This window comes from Microplitis demolitor, chromosome 8 (assembly GCF_026212275.2).
Source record: "Microplitis demolitor isolate Queensland-Clemson2020A chromosome 8, iyMicDemo2.1a, whole genome shotgun sequence".
NCBI classification, from domain to species: domain Eukaryota; kingdom Metazoa; phylum Arthropoda; class Insecta; order Hymenoptera; family Braconidae; genus Microplitis; species Microplitis demolitor.
In genome coordinates, this window is record NC_068552.1 from 20,537,338 (window position 1) to 20,552,968 (window position 15,631).

The window sequence follows — 15,631 nt, forward strand, 5'->3', positions numbered from 1 at the left end:
AGCGCAAGAGTGACGAAACTCTGCCGGGAGCTTTTTATATACATGAGCTAAGGGTGGACGACAGGTGGCTGGATCTGGAGAGGGTAAAAGGGCGGGAAAAACGTTACCGTGTGAGGAACAGCGCAAACTCACTATCACAACAATCTACTTGTATGTATCCTCTGCATCGTCTTTTTTTACCTAAATTTATATCTTAGCTTTTTTCTCTTTTGCTTACACTCGGTCCACCGATCTAGCTGTACATTATTTACGACCTGCTATCTTCATTATACGGAATCTTTCAAGAGCCATTGCCAGAACAGATGACTATTTCCCTGGATTTCACCTTAATGAGGAACATTACGAGCAGTAACACTGCTGGATACATATATCTATCTTTTAATTTCCTCAAATCTCTTGATTCAAATGACGGACAGCATACATTACATTTTTCTCAATGTATTTTTTTTTTCTTTTTGTTTTATTATTATTATTTTTTTTTTACATCCACGTGGCTATGGAATAAACGTGGCTACGTGACTCGTTCATTTTTTTCTCTTGCCTTTCCTTTATTTTCTTCTTCATGTAACCATTTTTTAGCTCTTGCACGACTATACTCTAAATAAATTCCGTGTATGTAATATGAGAAATATACATGCCCGAGCATTGAAACCTAAAACACATTCTCTGATTAAAATTTATCTACATTTTCATTTTTACGAAAAAAATATATACGCCTACGATTGACATCGTGGGTGTGGCATTAAGACAATTTTTATTTCTTCAACGATAGTAGAAAAAAAAAATATAAAGAAATAAGTAACTAAAATTAGTTAAAGACGTATAGAAATGTATGAATATAAATGTTAATGAAGCATAACCAAGATAATTTAAAATACTCTTTGGTTATTATAACAAATGAGATCATTATTATGTAGCTTGTAGATAGGATAAAACTTTGAAAAGATAATTAACGTAAAGCTAGTCATGAAAACTCTTATAACTCTATAACTTTCATCGTGAAATATTATCCGGAAAATATTCATTTTATTTAAATTATTGATTGCACTATAAATTTTTAATTTTTATCCTTCAAGTTTTAAAATACATAATTAAACTAAGAATACTTACATATATACATATATAAAAGTGATCGCGCGTGTTTAAACGTCAGAAGACAGTAGCAATAATGACATGGGTTCTTGAGCTTGTCAACTTGATAACTGACATTTCATTCTGATACCATAATGATAATGTCTGAATAAACACGTTAAATTATTGTCTTCAACATTACGAGGGTAAAAAAAAATATTATAGATATTGATGATATAGATATATGCCATGATCAATCGAACTATCAGTAAGTCTATTCTGGAATTTATATATATATCTTTACACCCTATAATAACCCATATCACTTTGCTCAATTAAAATGTTATTCCTACAATAATAATAATAATAATAATTTTAATAGAATAAAAATAGTATAATAGTTACAAAATCGCTACAACTAGGGACCATTCTCTAAGTAAACTTTTGAGATGAATTTATAAAAAAAAGTAGTAATATCCGTCAATGACGTCATAATATTCAGAAAAATGATGAAAAGTAAACTGACCCTCTGGATGCCACGGCCTATTGAATATACACCCCGGAATTCGCAACTAAATATCATCATTAATATTTTTTATCATTATTATAAAAAATATAATATATATATATATATATATATATTGTATAAATGTAATGGTTGACTGAATGTGCAAGTTGTGTTTCATTTTTTTTTATGCCGATAGAAACTTGAACAATTAATCAAAAAGAAAAACGACCGCTGATTATTCCTTAACCAACAATGATATAAATTTTCGATCTCTCTATTGTTATTAAAACAGCTTGACCTCGTCATTGGTATGTGGGCTTTTATCAATTGTTGAGTTACAAATAGTATCTAATCAGTTTCTATCGGTATTGATTTATTATATACCTACTCAATGGGATAAAGAAGACATTGGACATTTGACATCAGCCCTAAGTTTTTAAAATTATATTTTACTTTTTACAAAAGAATATTTAACCCGACGGACAATGATTTCACATCTGAAAAGACTGATAGAAACATTGAGTTGTTGTTTGATTTTTAAATTATAAATATGTTAAAGAAAAATTAATGAGTTTAAAGTTACAAGTGTTTAAAACATCTGTCAACTTCTGTCACGCTTCTATGAATATTTGTAGCCTCCTCTATAAATCGTTGCCACAGATAACAGTTTTATATATCGTTAATATCTTATGTTGGATTAATTGATGGATAACCATTTAATTATTCGCTGATAAAAAATGACTCATCGTTAAATTTATAAATAATAATCTTTAATTTTAAAAATTTTTTATTACAAAATACATAGATATGGTTTATTTTTTATCGATGATTTACGTCACCAAGTTTCCTCAAAGTCATCACTGATGCTTGTAATTGGTAGCAATGAAACGTAAATTACACGAATAGAATTAGTAAATCCTTGATTGTGAGAACGCCATCCACTAACAACCACCACTGGATCGCCCACTTTAACAAATCTTGACTGACGAAGGTAATTCATACCACAGCTGATTCTCTCTTCTATGTCTTGACTCCAATTTGAATTTCGTTTACCTATATTTATAAATATTTACATATATATATTCAATATAAATCTATTTATATATGTATACTGACATTATGTCTGACTAATCATGCTAATTTCTACTTGTATGTAAAATATATACACACGTTATTTTAATGTTATATTAGTTTATGAAAATAAATAAAATTAAATATGAAATATCTAACAGTTATTTACGTTTGCGTTAATGGATTAAACTTGTGATACTGATCGATTACAACATTACGATATATATATATATATATATATATATATATATATATATATATATCATCCTTCTGTGTAGTCTCTAGTTTCAATAATACTATCATGTCCATTTACTGATGATAAAATGACGTCAATATAACATATATATGTATTTCGATGATAAAATTAACAAGTAATTATAATTATTATTGTTATCATTTGTTATCTTACAGGTATAGTGAATAGGATGAAGGGCAAAATAAATTCTTAGCCATTGAGAAGTTATTTTGTGTCGCGTAACTGCAACTATAGGGCATCGTGGTCGATAAATAGACAGTAGCATTGCAGATCGACCGGTCGTTGTGGTGACAATTATTGCCGATGTATTGAGTTTCATTGACAGCTCCACGGCAGCAATAGCTACGCCGTGAGTTGAGTCCACTGGGATTGTGCTCTATAAGCACGAAAAACAAAAAAAAAAAGAAGAGAAACAATTAATTTAATAATTGATTTATTTATTAATAAATCTATATTTATGATAATGGATGAATGATAAATTACTAAAAATACAGACAAGTGCTATGACAGATAGAGAAGTTTAAAATGAATTGCCATAAGTCCCGTTGACACACGAACTAATGGATTAAGCTCATATGTCTAATGATCGATTGTTAAATATCCTCACTCTCATTTTTCAACTCACTATTATTTTATCATCTTAACGTATATTTATTTAATAATAAAATTCTGTTTATTTTTTATTATTTTTATCAATGTCATCAATAAATAATTAAACCACCAAAAATAAATACGTCCTATTATTATGATTATTATTATATAATAAATAATATCTTAGTTATATAAGTAAAATAAAATGATAAAGAAATGGATAAATAAAGTTGTGATGACAGAATGTGTATATATATATTTTCCATTTCCTCATCGTTGATCTGTTTCTTTTGATCTGTGACATTTCTCTCAAAGGTTCACTTTCATCATCGGACTTATTTACTTACAAACACTGTTAAAGCACCATGAAAGCAGGATATTTGAATATACATAGAGGATATTATTCGCGTACCTTGTAACTGAGCTCGTGAAAAATTTGTCTTTGCCATCTCGCAGATTCAGCCTCGCGGCATGTGAGGTCGACGTCCTCGATAAGTTTCTTAAGTTTATTGATATCAATCAAGGAACCAGTGGCTAAAAAAATACCATCAACACCCTCGAGAATTGCATTTGCCAGAAGGTCGAGGTCCAGTTTCACTCGCCCGTCGGTTGTTGACACGCGATATGTTACTATCACCGGTTTACCAATCTACCACAGACACAGACACAAATACATATGCATACATACATTACTTTAAATTATTATTTATGTTTAGATCTTCTGGGATATAAATATTAATTAAATATAAATGATGTTGTTGAAACATGACCCGTTTGTCTGTTGTACAACACAATTATGCTAATTAATCTAATTAATCATTTTATCATAATATATATACAATAACAAGCCCAGAAATTTGGTATAGATTAAAATAAATATATTATACTTACTCGATTACACTTGGCAATCATTGATTTTTGTGCCAGAAATATTTTTTCAGATCTAATGTCCACTTGAAGACACTCACGGTCAATGACAATACCGTCAGCTACTTTAAGAATATCGTCAAAACTATCAACACCCTGAGATGAAGATATTTTAGCGAGTATACAAATCGGACGGACGCTTGATTCCTTTACACGTTTTTTTATCATGTAAATTGTTTTACTTGTTCGTACATGAGAGACTATTAAATAATCACATTCAAGTTCAAGTGCTAAATTTATGTCTTCCTCGTCTTTCTCAGATATCCCAGGTAATTCTAATGCAGTATCAATCGTCTGAATTATTTTACCATTTGATATCATTCCAGTATTCATAACTCTGCACTCAACATAATTTTCTCCTGTTTTAAAAATCTAATAAATAATCAATAAATTTTTTTTTTTTACGGCTTAAAAAAATTATTTGACCTATTTTATTAACGGTTAAAGCAACAGCACCGCGATCTAAAATAATTCGATCACCAATTTGTGATATTCGAGGTAATTCTGGACAAGACGTCCAGAGAATTGGAGTATTTACATTCTGTTTAATAATAAGATTATCCGTTAACAGACTAACGTTATTGCCTTTTGTAAGACTAGTATAAATCTAGATAAAATAAATAATTTATTTATTAATTAATTATTGTACAAACGAATGTAAAATAAATAATTTATTTAATAAAATTACTTGGGTTGAATTAGGATCGTCTTTAAATATTTTAGTACGTATTTCAGGTCCACGGAGATCAAGAGCCACTGATGGAGGATTAAAGGTATTTAATTGAGTAGACAGCTGTTTCGAAGCTTTTCGTAAATTTTTAATAGCCTGCCGATGCCAATTTTTATCTCCATGAGAAATATTTAACCGTAGAATATCAATAGTATTTATCAGTTTGACAATATCATCAATTTGTTGATTATTATTGCCTGGAATTGTATTCATATACATATATAAATTACTCAATGAATAAATAATTATAAAAATAAATTAAATGATAACAATATCACACTGAGGGTAATGATAATTCTGGTAAGTCGGGCAGGTGAGGGATTGCAATTGACATTCAATTTAATTTCATGATCGATTCTTGTACATTGATATGCAGCATTCAATTGACAGTCCGGTACAACTTGATCCTTTAATTTTATCATCTGTATAATTTAAATATTTCTCTATGTTAATTATTCTATTATATTTTATAAATACCAATTGCATTTGCTGATTGTGGTTAACTATTTTTGAGTTTTTATACATAATTTAAAAATTATTAAAACATTAAATTAATTTTTTTTTATAATCTGATAATAATAATAAATAAAAAAACCAATCATAATTTTTTACTTTGACAGGCCAAAAATAACAAATAAAATTCCCGCGTTCATCGAAAATTTACAGAGCAAAGAATAAATTAAAATCTAATGATTCAGAAAATTTTTGTAATTAAAATGCCATCTCTTATCAAATTAAAGTTACCTTGATGAAATAATGATTTACCGACCGATAGCAATTGACAAAATTTGTGAACGCGAGTAGAATTTTTTTTTTTTTTTTTTTTTTTTTTTTTTTTTTTTTTAGGTTTTTTCAATAGTAATAATTTGTAATAAAAATACATGGCAGTTATTTGTGATCCATAATTTATTGATATTTATCAGTAAAACACTATACAATGTTTATTAAATCGTTACAACTATGTGCTCGGCTTTTATGAACACTATTTTGACAGTAAAATAATACTGAATCTAAAACAGCAACTTTATAAACATTTCTTTTAATGCAATTATTAAATTAAATTATTTATTATCGGAAAGTTAACTCGACATGGCAGATCATAAATTAGTTTCTATTTTTATTTTTATCTTCTTATTCTTCAAATCTCTTCTTTGTTAATTAATCCTGCTTTCACTCTTCAATCAACATTTCTGTAAATAAAAAAAAAAAAAAATAATAATAAAAATTATAATATAGACAGCTACAAAAATTATTTACCAAAAGAATAAATGGTTTAGTAGAAAAAAAAAATAGAGAATAATAATAATAATAGGAATTACATGCGGTTAAAGTTAGTATTGAATAGAGTTGTTAGTAGGATACGTTACTGGATCATGCATTAAATAGTTAAGAAAGGTTTTCATAGGAGTCATCATCGCTGACTACTGGACTTGGTGTATGGATAAAAGTTAAATCCTCGTCTACGTACACAATACGAAGTGTATTAGTGTAACCGGAGCCTTGTTGCCATCCAGTTACTACAATAACAGTATCACCGGTCTTGAGGAACCCACGGCTTTTACCAAATTTCATACCGTACTGGACACGGTTATCAACATCCTTCAACCAATCAGACACTGGTGCTTCTAAAAGTATAAAAATATTTAACATTAAAACAATAAAGTATAATTTTAAAAATTTATATAATTGTATTTGATTAAATTACCAGTATGAAGAAGGGGCAAAATTCCACGATACAAATGCGCTTGACGTGCGACTTGGTGGAACCTAGTGACAGCAATTGTTGGGCAACGTGGCCGGTACTTAGAGATAAGATGTGCTGATCGACCGCTTGTTGTCAGTACGATTATTGCAGTAGCCAAACATTTGGTAGATGCCTCGACTGCAGCAATAGCTACTGCATGTGTAGCATCAATTGGCGCTAATGCTTTTGAGGACAAGTCAGCAAACAGCTGGTTATGCCAAATAGCGGCCTCAGCTTCTTTACAAATATTAGCCATTGTGCGAACACATTCAAGAGGATAATCTCCTTTGGCTGTCTCTCCTATAAATATTTATTTATATTAAAATTTATTATCATTAAATATAAGTATTATTTAAAATTACCTGAAAGCATGACACAGTCAGCGCCATCAAGTACAGCATTTGCAACATCTGAAGTTTCAGCTCTTGTAGCACGTGGTTTTTTTACCATAGACTCCAACATTTGAGTAGCGCAGATAACGGGTTTTCCGACCTTGTTACATCTGCTGATCATACACTTTTGTGCAAGGAAGACTTTCTCAGGTGGAATTTCAATACCCAAATCACCACGAGCTACCATAATACCATCAGAAGCCTCAATTATTTCATCGAGATTCGTCATACCCTGTTGATTCTCAATCTTTGAGATAATCTTAATGTTCTTTCCTTTTTCACCCAAAATACCACGAATTTCAGTTAATGCAGCGGCATTACGAATGAATGAAGCAAATATCATATCGACTTCTTGATCAACACCAAACTGTAAATCGGACTTGTCTTTTTCAGATACTGCTGGAAGATCTACAGGTACTCCAGGAAGATTAACACCTTTACGTGAACCCAACATTCCACCATTTTCTACCTTGGTTACAATTCCATCGGCAGCTAAATTATAAAAAATAATAATAAATTTATTATTATAAAAGGGGCATTGTTTTAAAAATACTTACCAAGTTCAGTGACAATCAAAGAAATAAGACCGTCATCAACAAAGACACGATTACCAACTTTCAAGACCTTTGTAATATTTACGTAATCAACCCAAACAATTTCAGCATTGCCTTTTTCCAGGTAAGCTTTGTCTGTTGTAAATTTAAATGTTTGTCCTTTCTTCAATTCAACTTCAGCTGAACCACCCTAATTTTTAATAATTAACAATTCATTCTATTTATATTTAAATATATAATAAATAAATAATTATTATAATACGTACACCTTCAAGAAGACCAGTACGGATCTCAGGACCCTTAGTATCTAAAGCAATAGCTACTGGAACATTCATCTTGTTGCGTTCGGATAAATTTTTCTGTGCCTGTCTGACGTTGGCAATTGTCTCAGCATGATATTCATGAGAACCGTGAGAAAAATTCATTCTAGCAATATTCATACCAGTTTCAATCATCTTTTCCAGCATCTCGACAGACCGTGATACCGGTCCGATAGTGCAAATAATTCCTGAGAGACGATAAAAAGGTGCCGGGGAATCAATTTCCAGCTTGCAAATGTGGTCCAAATGACTTTGGGCATTTTGTACTCGTAAACCAGATCCTCCCTCCATCTGTAATATTTTATTTTTTTTTTTTAAAATAATCGTCAGTTAATTATTTAATCAACTACATGTTTAACTCAGCAGCAATTTTGTTACTGAAAAAAAAAAGTATAATTAGAATACGCAGGCAAATTCTAAAACAATACAAAACTATGCAACTATAGATATAATATTATAATGACAGTAGCCTTATAATACTAAGTACTTGTGAAATAAAAATCTCAGTGCTTAAAAAGTATGACCTCGAGTACTCTTAACAAGATAAACTTTTTTAAATATTTAGTTGATATTTATAGCACAGTATCTTTTATTATGTAATTATATTGTTATTTTTTTGTTAGCTCAAGATTATTAATTATTTAATAAGCTAATTAAATCATTTTATTGGATTAATTAAAGTTGGCGCGTGTCTTAAGCATTTTGTAAGAGCCTTTCATCATAACAATAATAATATATGTTATCGAGAGTAATTAGTGCTGATAAAATTATGTATATAATATAAATTAATATTTATTATCATTAATTACTTAAATTATTTATTATTTTTTTTTTATCTGTCAATTATTGAAATACAATTATTTAAAGTCATGTGTTGCTAACTTGTTATTGTTTTTACGAATTTAAATATCGTTAAATAGTGAAGGCTAGTGTCAGGGACAACAAAAATAGAATGTTAGTTAAATACATCTCTAAGACTACGTAACTAAAATGATTACATAAAAATAGAGCAAAGCACAAAACACTACACACTAAATTTTAGTAGATAATTAGTTTTAATCAAACACCATTTAGAAATAAAAAATAAAAAAGGAAAATTACATTTAGAAAAAAAGAAAAGCACTACATATCTTGTAAGATCAATTCAATAAATACTACAAACTATATATAATACGAAAGAAAAAAAAAACTGTGATATTAGACACTTGAATTTTGACAAGGATACCTTATCATCAGCAGTAATCCAGACCATTTTGACGGGCTGCGAGAATAAAGGGTAAAAATATAAATTTATTAATAAAGATTTCTTTTTAATTTTATACAAACAGTATTGATTATAATGTTTAAATGAAAATGTAACTGATTGTGAGCAATGGACTCGTTGTTGTATTTGTTGAGTTAAATTATTATCAGAATGACGACTAAGTAGACGGTTTAAGATAACGGGTAAGGTTTTATGACACGAAAAGCTTATTCGCATTAAGATGACAGTGATAATCGTCAGCAAAATTATACTGACGAATTTGCACCTTGGCTACACTACCAGACATCAGGATATAAATATGCTTTTATAGTTAACAAACGAACCGTTGGTATAGCAACCAATCATTCTACTCATAGTGCTCATGTCTTATGACACAGTAACAAGTATTTTTTAAATATCAATATATAACAATAATCTACCAATTTTTTATTGAATTTTTTTATGAAAAATTTTTTTTGCCAGTTATTGACTGACACTTTAATTTTTTTTCTTATTTATTTAAAAAATGACGTAATACCGGCGTCTGCGCATTTTATCTATGACATTTAATAATAATAATGATGATGATAATAATAACTCAATAATTTGATTATTAATAAATAAATTTATAAAAATTACATTTTGTTTTTGCAATTTTATAGTGAATAGTAAAACAAAAATTTATATTTATTTAAAATTTAAAATATTGATTAAATAAAATTATACATTATTTAAAAAAAAACGTAAATAAATAAAAATTTTAAGGCCAATAATTAAAAAACGTGGCGGTATAACAATGACGTATTATAAAAAATAAAAAAATATATAATTATGGTAATGCTGGCAAAGTCAATGATTTATTATCATCGATTGTTCGATACATCACTATTTAATCTCTTTAAAATTTATAAATAGAAGAAAAATTGTAATCTACAGAGCGTAGATCTATTGATATAAGCAAAATAATATTGTTCAACTAGAAGGATCTGGAAGAGACACAATGGCCACGAAATAAATTTCAAAGACAAAGGCCGGTGACCGTTACTCTCTTTCTGTAAAAACTCAGATTTATATGTCACCGGTTAAAAATTTTATCGTTTAATTGATAACTAATAAACTACCTAGTACTGATAAAACGAGTCCAATGTCACGTAGACACTTTATATTATTTCAAAAGTTCACTTACAATAGTAAATTTTAAGATAAAATATTTTTACTACTTTTAATTTAAATTTATTGTAGACTGACGTAAGAACGATGATAAAGAGAAAGAGGATTTTTAGTATGAATTAATGTATGACTAGTAACTGAACTGACACTAAACAACTCAAGTCTAGTTTACAATAAAGCTTACAATGTCCTCAAAATATATACGTACATATATTTTTATGTGTTATATATTTAGATAACAAGATATAATGGATATTATATATATACTTATTACTATCACAATTGTAGTTTGTATTACAATACACGTAGGTTTTTTTTCTGTACAGTTTAGTCTTTGGAAATGTAAAATAAAAAATGGAAGTATATTTCAGACATGCGCGAATCCACGTGCTGGTCTATCAACGTCTACTTTTATTTATTTTTCATTTTTTATAAAATAAAAATCGTTTTAAAATCACTTGTAGTATTTAAAATATATTTTATTATTTTAAAAAGTTGTTAGATTTGCTTGACAACCGAGTTACTAAATTTTATCTCATTTAAATATAAATTTCAATTACGTCATTTCAAAAATTTATAGTAAAAATAGGTTTAATTGAAATTATAAATTTATATGATTATTAATGACCTTGAATATTTATCGATTTATAACTTTCCGGATGTGGATAAAAATCGTACGATTACGCAATGATAAATCCATGCTTTGCTGTCAAGTTCATATCACAGTGAGCTAGTTTTTATTTTTTAAATTATTATTATTATTATTATTATTATTATTGGTGGTAGTTAATTTATAAGATAACCGATAACATAGTTTAAACATTAATCCTTATTTATTAAATAATTAAATAATTAGTATGTAAATGATGCATTTTATTAAATATAAATTAAATAAAATTACCTTGATTTATAGAATTTGAGCTAATGTAAGTAAATTATGATGTGGATGATGGTATTGGATGACTGAACTGGTTGAAATGGGTTGAATCTCGTTCAGTAGGTTCGGTCAAACTAACCAGGGAGAGCAGCAGCAGCAATTGACGTTACACTCAAGCACACTTGAGGACAGTGAAGGTCAACTTATACTACTTATAGTGCACAACTCAAACTTAAAATGCCGGTTAGTTTTCTGGCTCTTCTAATGTCCCGGTCCCGGTTGTCATCAAAATTCATGAGAAGAAGCTTGTCAACTCACGATGGACACGATCGATACGCGTGCTCATAAACTGAAACCGCGGCAGCTGGGAGAACTTTCAAATCCTCCATCACTTGACATTACGACGCGATCTATCTGCAATGATCTAGAGTTTCAGCAATGCTCGATCGATAGATGATTCATTTCAACTTTAATTATCTGGCTTATCAACCTCATTGATACATTTAAAATAAAAAAATAACGAGTTTAAAAAATATGATATTGATACTGTGGAGGTGGAAGAGATCAAGAAACTGGGTACTTGACTCTGGGTATTTATTATCGATCATTCCTGGATGTGTCTCAGTTTCTGTCTTACGATCTCATCTCCCATACGGTTAGAAAATTAATAAATTTGAAATATGAGTAAAGATCAGAAAAAAGTTGTGATGAATTTTGGTGCTGGACCTGGTAAACTTCCTGAAGAGGTAATAAATTTCTTTTTTTTTCAACCAACAATCAAACAGGAGATACATTGATTAAATAAAAATTTATAACCGGTTTTAAATTTATTAAATGTGTGGTTCAAGATCACATTTAAATCTTATCGTGTTTTACAATATTTTAAATAGCATTTCTGCAATAATTTGTCTTATGTGATATAAAAAAACATCTGGGTACTGAAATAAGTTTTTTTTTTAATATTATATTTATTTTTAGAGTCATATATCTGTTTAATAATTTTTTATGTTCTCATTCCGGAATCAAAAGGCCGCTGAACTTTAAGCCATTAATTTTTTTAAAATTATTTATTAATTTAGGTTCTTAAAGAGGCACAAAATGAATTTATGGATTTTAATGATACTGGAATAAGTATTTTGGAGCTGAGTCATAGATCTGGAGACTATGCTAAAGTTAATCAGAATGCACAAGATTGTCTTCGAGAACTATTGTAAGCTTATTTAGTTTTTATTTATTAAATTTATATGTACTGTAAATTTACAAAATAATTAATTTTTAGAAACATTCCGAGCAATTATAAAATTTTGTTCATGCAAGGCGGAGGAACTGGTCTCTTTGCTGCAGTGCCTCTCAACCTCATGAGTAAGACAGGAACGGCCGATTATATTGTAACTGGTATTTATTATCTAATTTAATTCAATTTAAAAAATTTATTCTCATTAATTATATTGATTGGTGTAAATTGTTTTTTTTTTTTTTTTTTTTTTTTAATTATTTTTTTTCTTTTTTTCAGGTTCTTGGTCTTCGAAAGCTGCCAAAGAAGCTGAAAAATATGGCAAAGTAAATATTGTTCATAAAAAAATGAGTAAATATACTGGAATACCAGATGCATCGACGTGGAATCTTGATCCAAATGCTTCGTACTTGTATTACTGTTCCAACGAAACGATTCACGGTTAATATTTATTTTAACAATCTCTGATAAATATCATACCAATTATTAATTAAATATAAATTAGTTATCAGCAGTTTTATAAACTTAAATTAATTATCTACATATATTTTTTAAGGAGTTGAATTTGACTTTGTACCTGAAACAAATGGAGTTCCTGTTGTTGCTGACATGTCTTCAAATATTCTTACCCGTAAATTTGACGTTTCTAAGGTAATTTGAATAAATTATTTAAATTATAAATTCCGAGAATATAATTTAAATAATTTTAGTTTGGAGTAATTTATGCTGGAGCTCAAAAAAATTTCGGACCGTCCGGAGTGACTGTTGTTATTGTCCGTGAAGATCTTTTAGGCAATCCTATGACAGTGTGCCCATCTGTCCTTGATTTTACAGTCGCAGCACAAAATAATTCAATCTACAACACCCCACCAACCTTCCAGTAAGTCAACTTAAATTAAATGATGACCCAGTCGATAGCTCTTGAGATTATAAATTTGTTACGCAATCAGTGTCATACGACCACCAATGGTCTTTTATCAGATGATAAGTATGACGCTCATTGATTACATTTTATTAAAAACAGATTTCACCACAAGATTTTTACCATTTTTCTAAATTTAAAGAAACAAGATATTAATATTTATTATTTTTATTATTTTATCAGAGTTTACTTTATTGGACGTGTATTTGAATGGATTAAAAGAAATGGGGGAGTAGAAGAAATGGAAAAACGTGCTATAAAAAAGAGTAAACTTATTTATGATATTATTGAAAAGTCTAATGGATTTTACTCGTGTCCTATTGAACCTAAAGCTAGAAGTCGCATGAACTTGCCATTTAGAATTGGCAACGACAACGAAGAGTTGGAGAAAGAATTTCTTGCGGGTGCCAGTAAACTCGGAATGCTTCAACTTAAAGGCCATAGGTAAACTATAAAAATAATTGAATTTTAATTTTAATAATAATTATTTAATATGCTGTATTAATAGATCCGTTGGAGGAATACGGGCATCTTTATACAATGCAGTTACTTTTGAAGAAGCCAAAGCACTTGCTGACTATATGGAAAAATTCCATAAAACTCATGGCCAATAAAAATAACTCACATGACACTAGTTTTATACAACAACACACTCCATTTTTTTATTAAAAAATTATCAATAATGTTATTTTATATACAGGTTACTTTTGTCAAGAGTTAATAAAGAATAATTTTTAATATAAAAAATACCTTTTCAACGAAAAATTTACCAGATAAGCTCAGAGTAGTCTTTTTTATTTTATTTGTTTTTTCATCATCATGATCACCATGAATCACCAGGATCACCCTTAAATTGTTAAATAAATAATCAACTCTGAAAAGGTGATTTTAAGAAAATTGAATTTAAATATTTAATGGCCAACTGAATACCATTTATTTTAGGTTGTTGAGCAACTATCCCATCAAATATCGTCTCCAATCTTTCATTTGTTCCTCGGCATCCTTGAATAACTTGCTTAGACCACTAAAAACCATTAACCATGATTATAAATTGAAATAAATTATTTAGATTTGAAATGTATAATAAATTACCTGAAAATAATTATAGACACGAGTGGTAGTCCACCCGACTGGCGTTGATCTCTGGAGATCTCGGAGGTTGTAAATTTTGTCGGCTAGTTTAACAAGTTTAGCTTCATGACTTATGTGGGGTGTGTGGACAACCTGTAGACGTTTACGCTCTTGACTAGGCAGTGATTTGTCATCAGTTACTTCTGATACTATTGACTTAATTTTTTCACCAAATTCACGCTCTATTTCTTCCATTGTTGTTTCAGTATCTTCAACAGTATCGTGCAATAATGCTGCTACAATAACATTTGGATCATAAACTTTACCTTCTTCAGTTAAAATACTGGCAACCCCTAAACAAATAAAAAATCATTTTTTTAAAAATAATTTAACCTCAATTAATTTATAAACAATATATACCTATTGGATGATTTATATATGGAGTTTGTTCTAAATCATGTCGTCTCTGGTTTTTGTGTTTTTTAGCAGCAAAATTAGTACATTTAATTATTAATGATAATAATTCATCCTTTGACAAATCATTAGACATTTTTAAAATTACAACCAAAGAGTTTTATTCACAACTTAAACTTTCTAATTCACGTGGTTCGAGAGCGGGATCACTGATTGCCAGATTGCCACTGACGTCATTGATATTTGGCATGACCAACTGACCCACAATCTAAAATAGTCATAGTCTACATCATCATCTGATTCTATAGTATACACAAATTTGCCTGATGACCAATGAGCGAAGAACCCGCCAAACTAATTAAATTCAAATTTAATCAATAATTATTTCTATTGCTATTTATTGAATAATAATAAAATAACAACAATAAATCACATAATCAAGTTATTTATTTTAGTTAATTATCTAAAATACATGATATTCTCTAATTAAATAATAATAAGTACATTAAGCAATTAAATTCTTGAACCAGTCAGGA

At 28.9% G+C, this 15,631-nt stretch overlaps 4 protein-coding genes across 7 annotated transcripts; 1 reads left to right on the plus strand and 3 right to left on the minus strand.

Annotated features, from left to right (window-relative positions):
- Nucleotides 1–2,408: 2,408 nt before the first annotated feature.
- Nucleotides 2,409–5,788, minus strand: LOC103576644 (pyruvate kinase PKM). The gene is made up of 8 exons (XM_053741055.1): nucleotides 5,632–5,788; nucleotides 5,435–5,561; nucleotides 5,113–5,351; nucleotides 4,851–5,031; nucleotides 4,389–4,783; nucleotides 3,910–4,146; nucleotides 3,060–3,282; nucleotides 2,409–2,632 (listed from the first exon to the last, which is right to left on the minus strand). The coding sequence occupies exons 1-8, from the start codon at nucleotides 5,677–5,679 to the stop codon at nucleotides 2,415–2,417; spliced, it is 1,668 nt and encodes a 555-aa protein (XP_053597030.1). The 5' UTR covers nucleotides 5,680–5,788; the 3' UTR covers nucleotides 2,409–2,414.
- A 253-nt stretch (nucleotides 5,789–6,041) lies between these two features.
- On the minus strand, nucleotides 6,042–11,797 carry LOC103576643 (pyruvate kinase). 3 transcript variants are annotated; one of them, XM_008556949.3, is made up of 8 exons: nucleotides 11,479–11,797; nucleotides 9,390–9,425; nucleotides 8,111–8,455; nucleotides 7,848–8,034; nucleotides 7,261–7,782; nucleotides 6,860–7,198; nucleotides 6,623–6,779; nucleotides 6,042–6,344 (listed from the first exon to the last, which is right to left on the minus strand). In XM_008556949.3, the coding sequence occupies exons 2-8, from the start codon at nucleotides 9,414–9,416 to the stop codon at nucleotides 6,332–6,334; spliced, it is 1,590 nt and encodes a 529-aa protein (XP_008555171.1). In that variant the 5' UTR covers nucleotides 9,417–9,425; nucleotides 11,479–11,797; the 3' UTR covers nucleotides 6,042–6,331. The 3 variants fall into 3 exon arrangements, with proteins under 3 accessions (XP_008555171.1, XP_053597031.1, XP_053597032.1); XM_053741056.1 differs by lacking the exon at nucleotides 11,479–11,797 and adding an exon at nucleotides 10,594–10,752; XM_053741057.1 differs by lacking the exon at nucleotides 9,390–9,425.
- A 200-nt stretch (nucleotides 11,798–11,997) lies between these two features.
- LOC103576642 (probable phosphoserine aminotransferase) lies at nucleotides 11,998–14,357 on the plus strand. Its single transcript, XM_008556948.3, has 8 exons — nucleotides 11,998–12,200; nucleotides 12,534–12,664; nucleotides 12,734–12,849; nucleotides 12,968–13,129; nucleotides 13,245–13,339; nucleotides 13,399–13,568; nucleotides 13,794–14,054; nucleotides 14,119–14,357. Exons 1-8 carry the CDS (start codon nucleotides 12,135–12,137, stop codon nucleotides 14,222–14,224), a joined length of 1,107 nt encoding a protein of 368 aa, XP_008555170.1. The 5' UTR covers nucleotides 11,998–12,134; the 3' UTR covers nucleotides 14,225–14,357.
- Nucleotides 14,358–14,368: 11 nt separating this feature from the next.
- On the minus strand, nucleotides 14,369–15,355 carry LOC103576641 (guanosine-3',5'-bis(diphosphate) 3'-pyrophosphohydrolase MESH1). Of its 2 annotated transcripts, XM_008556947.3 has the most exons (4): nucleotides 15,102–15,353; nucleotides 14,703–15,034; nucleotides 14,541–14,634; nucleotides 14,369–14,457 (listed from the first exon to the last, which is right to left on the minus strand). In XM_008556947.3, the coding sequence occupies exons 1-4, from the start codon at nucleotides 15,229–15,231 to the stop codon at nucleotides 14,453–14,455; spliced, it is 561 nt and encodes a 186-aa protein (XP_008555169.1). In that variant the 5' UTR covers nucleotides 15,232–15,353; the 3' UTR covers nucleotides 14,369–14,452. The 2 variants fall into 2 exon arrangements, with proteins under 2 accessions (XP_008555169.1, XP_008555168.1); XM_008556946.3 differs by lacking the exon at nucleotides 14,369–14,457 and having other exon boundaries at nucleotides 14,472–14,634; nucleotides 15,102–15,355.
- Nucleotides 15,356–15,631: the final 276 nt, after the last annotated feature.

Bases quoted from the DNA above. Each gene is read 5' to 3' on its own strand.
- LOC103576644 (XM_053741055.1), bottom strand. From the start codon at position 5,679: ATGTATAAAAACTCAAAAATAGTTAACCACAATCAGCAAATGCAATTG. The intron at 5,352-5,434 runs GTGTGATATTGT...ATACAATTCCAG, and splicing joins CAGAATTATCATTACCCTCA to GCAATAATAATCAACAAATT. The intron at 3,283-3,909 runs GTACGCGAATAA...TCGTGCTTATAG, and splicing joins TTCACGAGCTCAGTTACAAG to AGCACAATCCCAGTGGACTC.
- LOC103576643 (XM_008556949.3), bottom strand. From the start codon at position 9,416: ATGGTCTGGATTACTGCTGATGATAAG. The intron at 8,035-8,110 runs GTACGTATTATA...ATTAAAAATTAG, and splicing joins GTACTGGTCTTCTTGAAGGT to GGTGGTTCAGCTGAAGTTGA. The intron at 7,199-7,260 runs GTAATTTTAAAT...AAATATTTATAG, and splicing joins TGACTGTGTCATGCTTTCAG to GAGAGACAGCCAAAGGAGAT.
- LOC103576642 (XM_008556948.3), top strand. From the start codon at position 12,135: ATGAGTAAAGATCAGAAAAAAGTTGTGATGAATTTTGGTGCTGGACCT. The intron at 12,850-12,967 runs GTATTTATTATC...TCTTTTTTTCAG, and splicing joins GGCCGATTATATTGTAACTG to GTTCTTGGTCTTCGAAAGCT. The intron at 14,055-14,118 runs GTAAACTATAAA...CTGTATTAATAG, and splicing joins CTTCAACTTAAAGGCCATAG to ATCCGTTGGAGGAATACGGG.
- LOC103576641 (XM_008556946.3), bottom strand. From the start codon at position 15,231: ATGTCTAATGATTTGTCAAAGGATGAATTATTATCATTAATAATTAAA. The intron at 15,035-15,101 runs GTATATATTGTT...TTATTTGTTTAG, and splicing joins ATATATAAATCATCCAATAG to GGGTTGCCAGTATTTTAACT. The intron at 14,635-14,702 runs GTAATTTATTAT...AATGGTTTTTAG, and splicing joins GTGTCTATAATTATTTTCAG to TGGTCTAAGCAAGTTATTCA.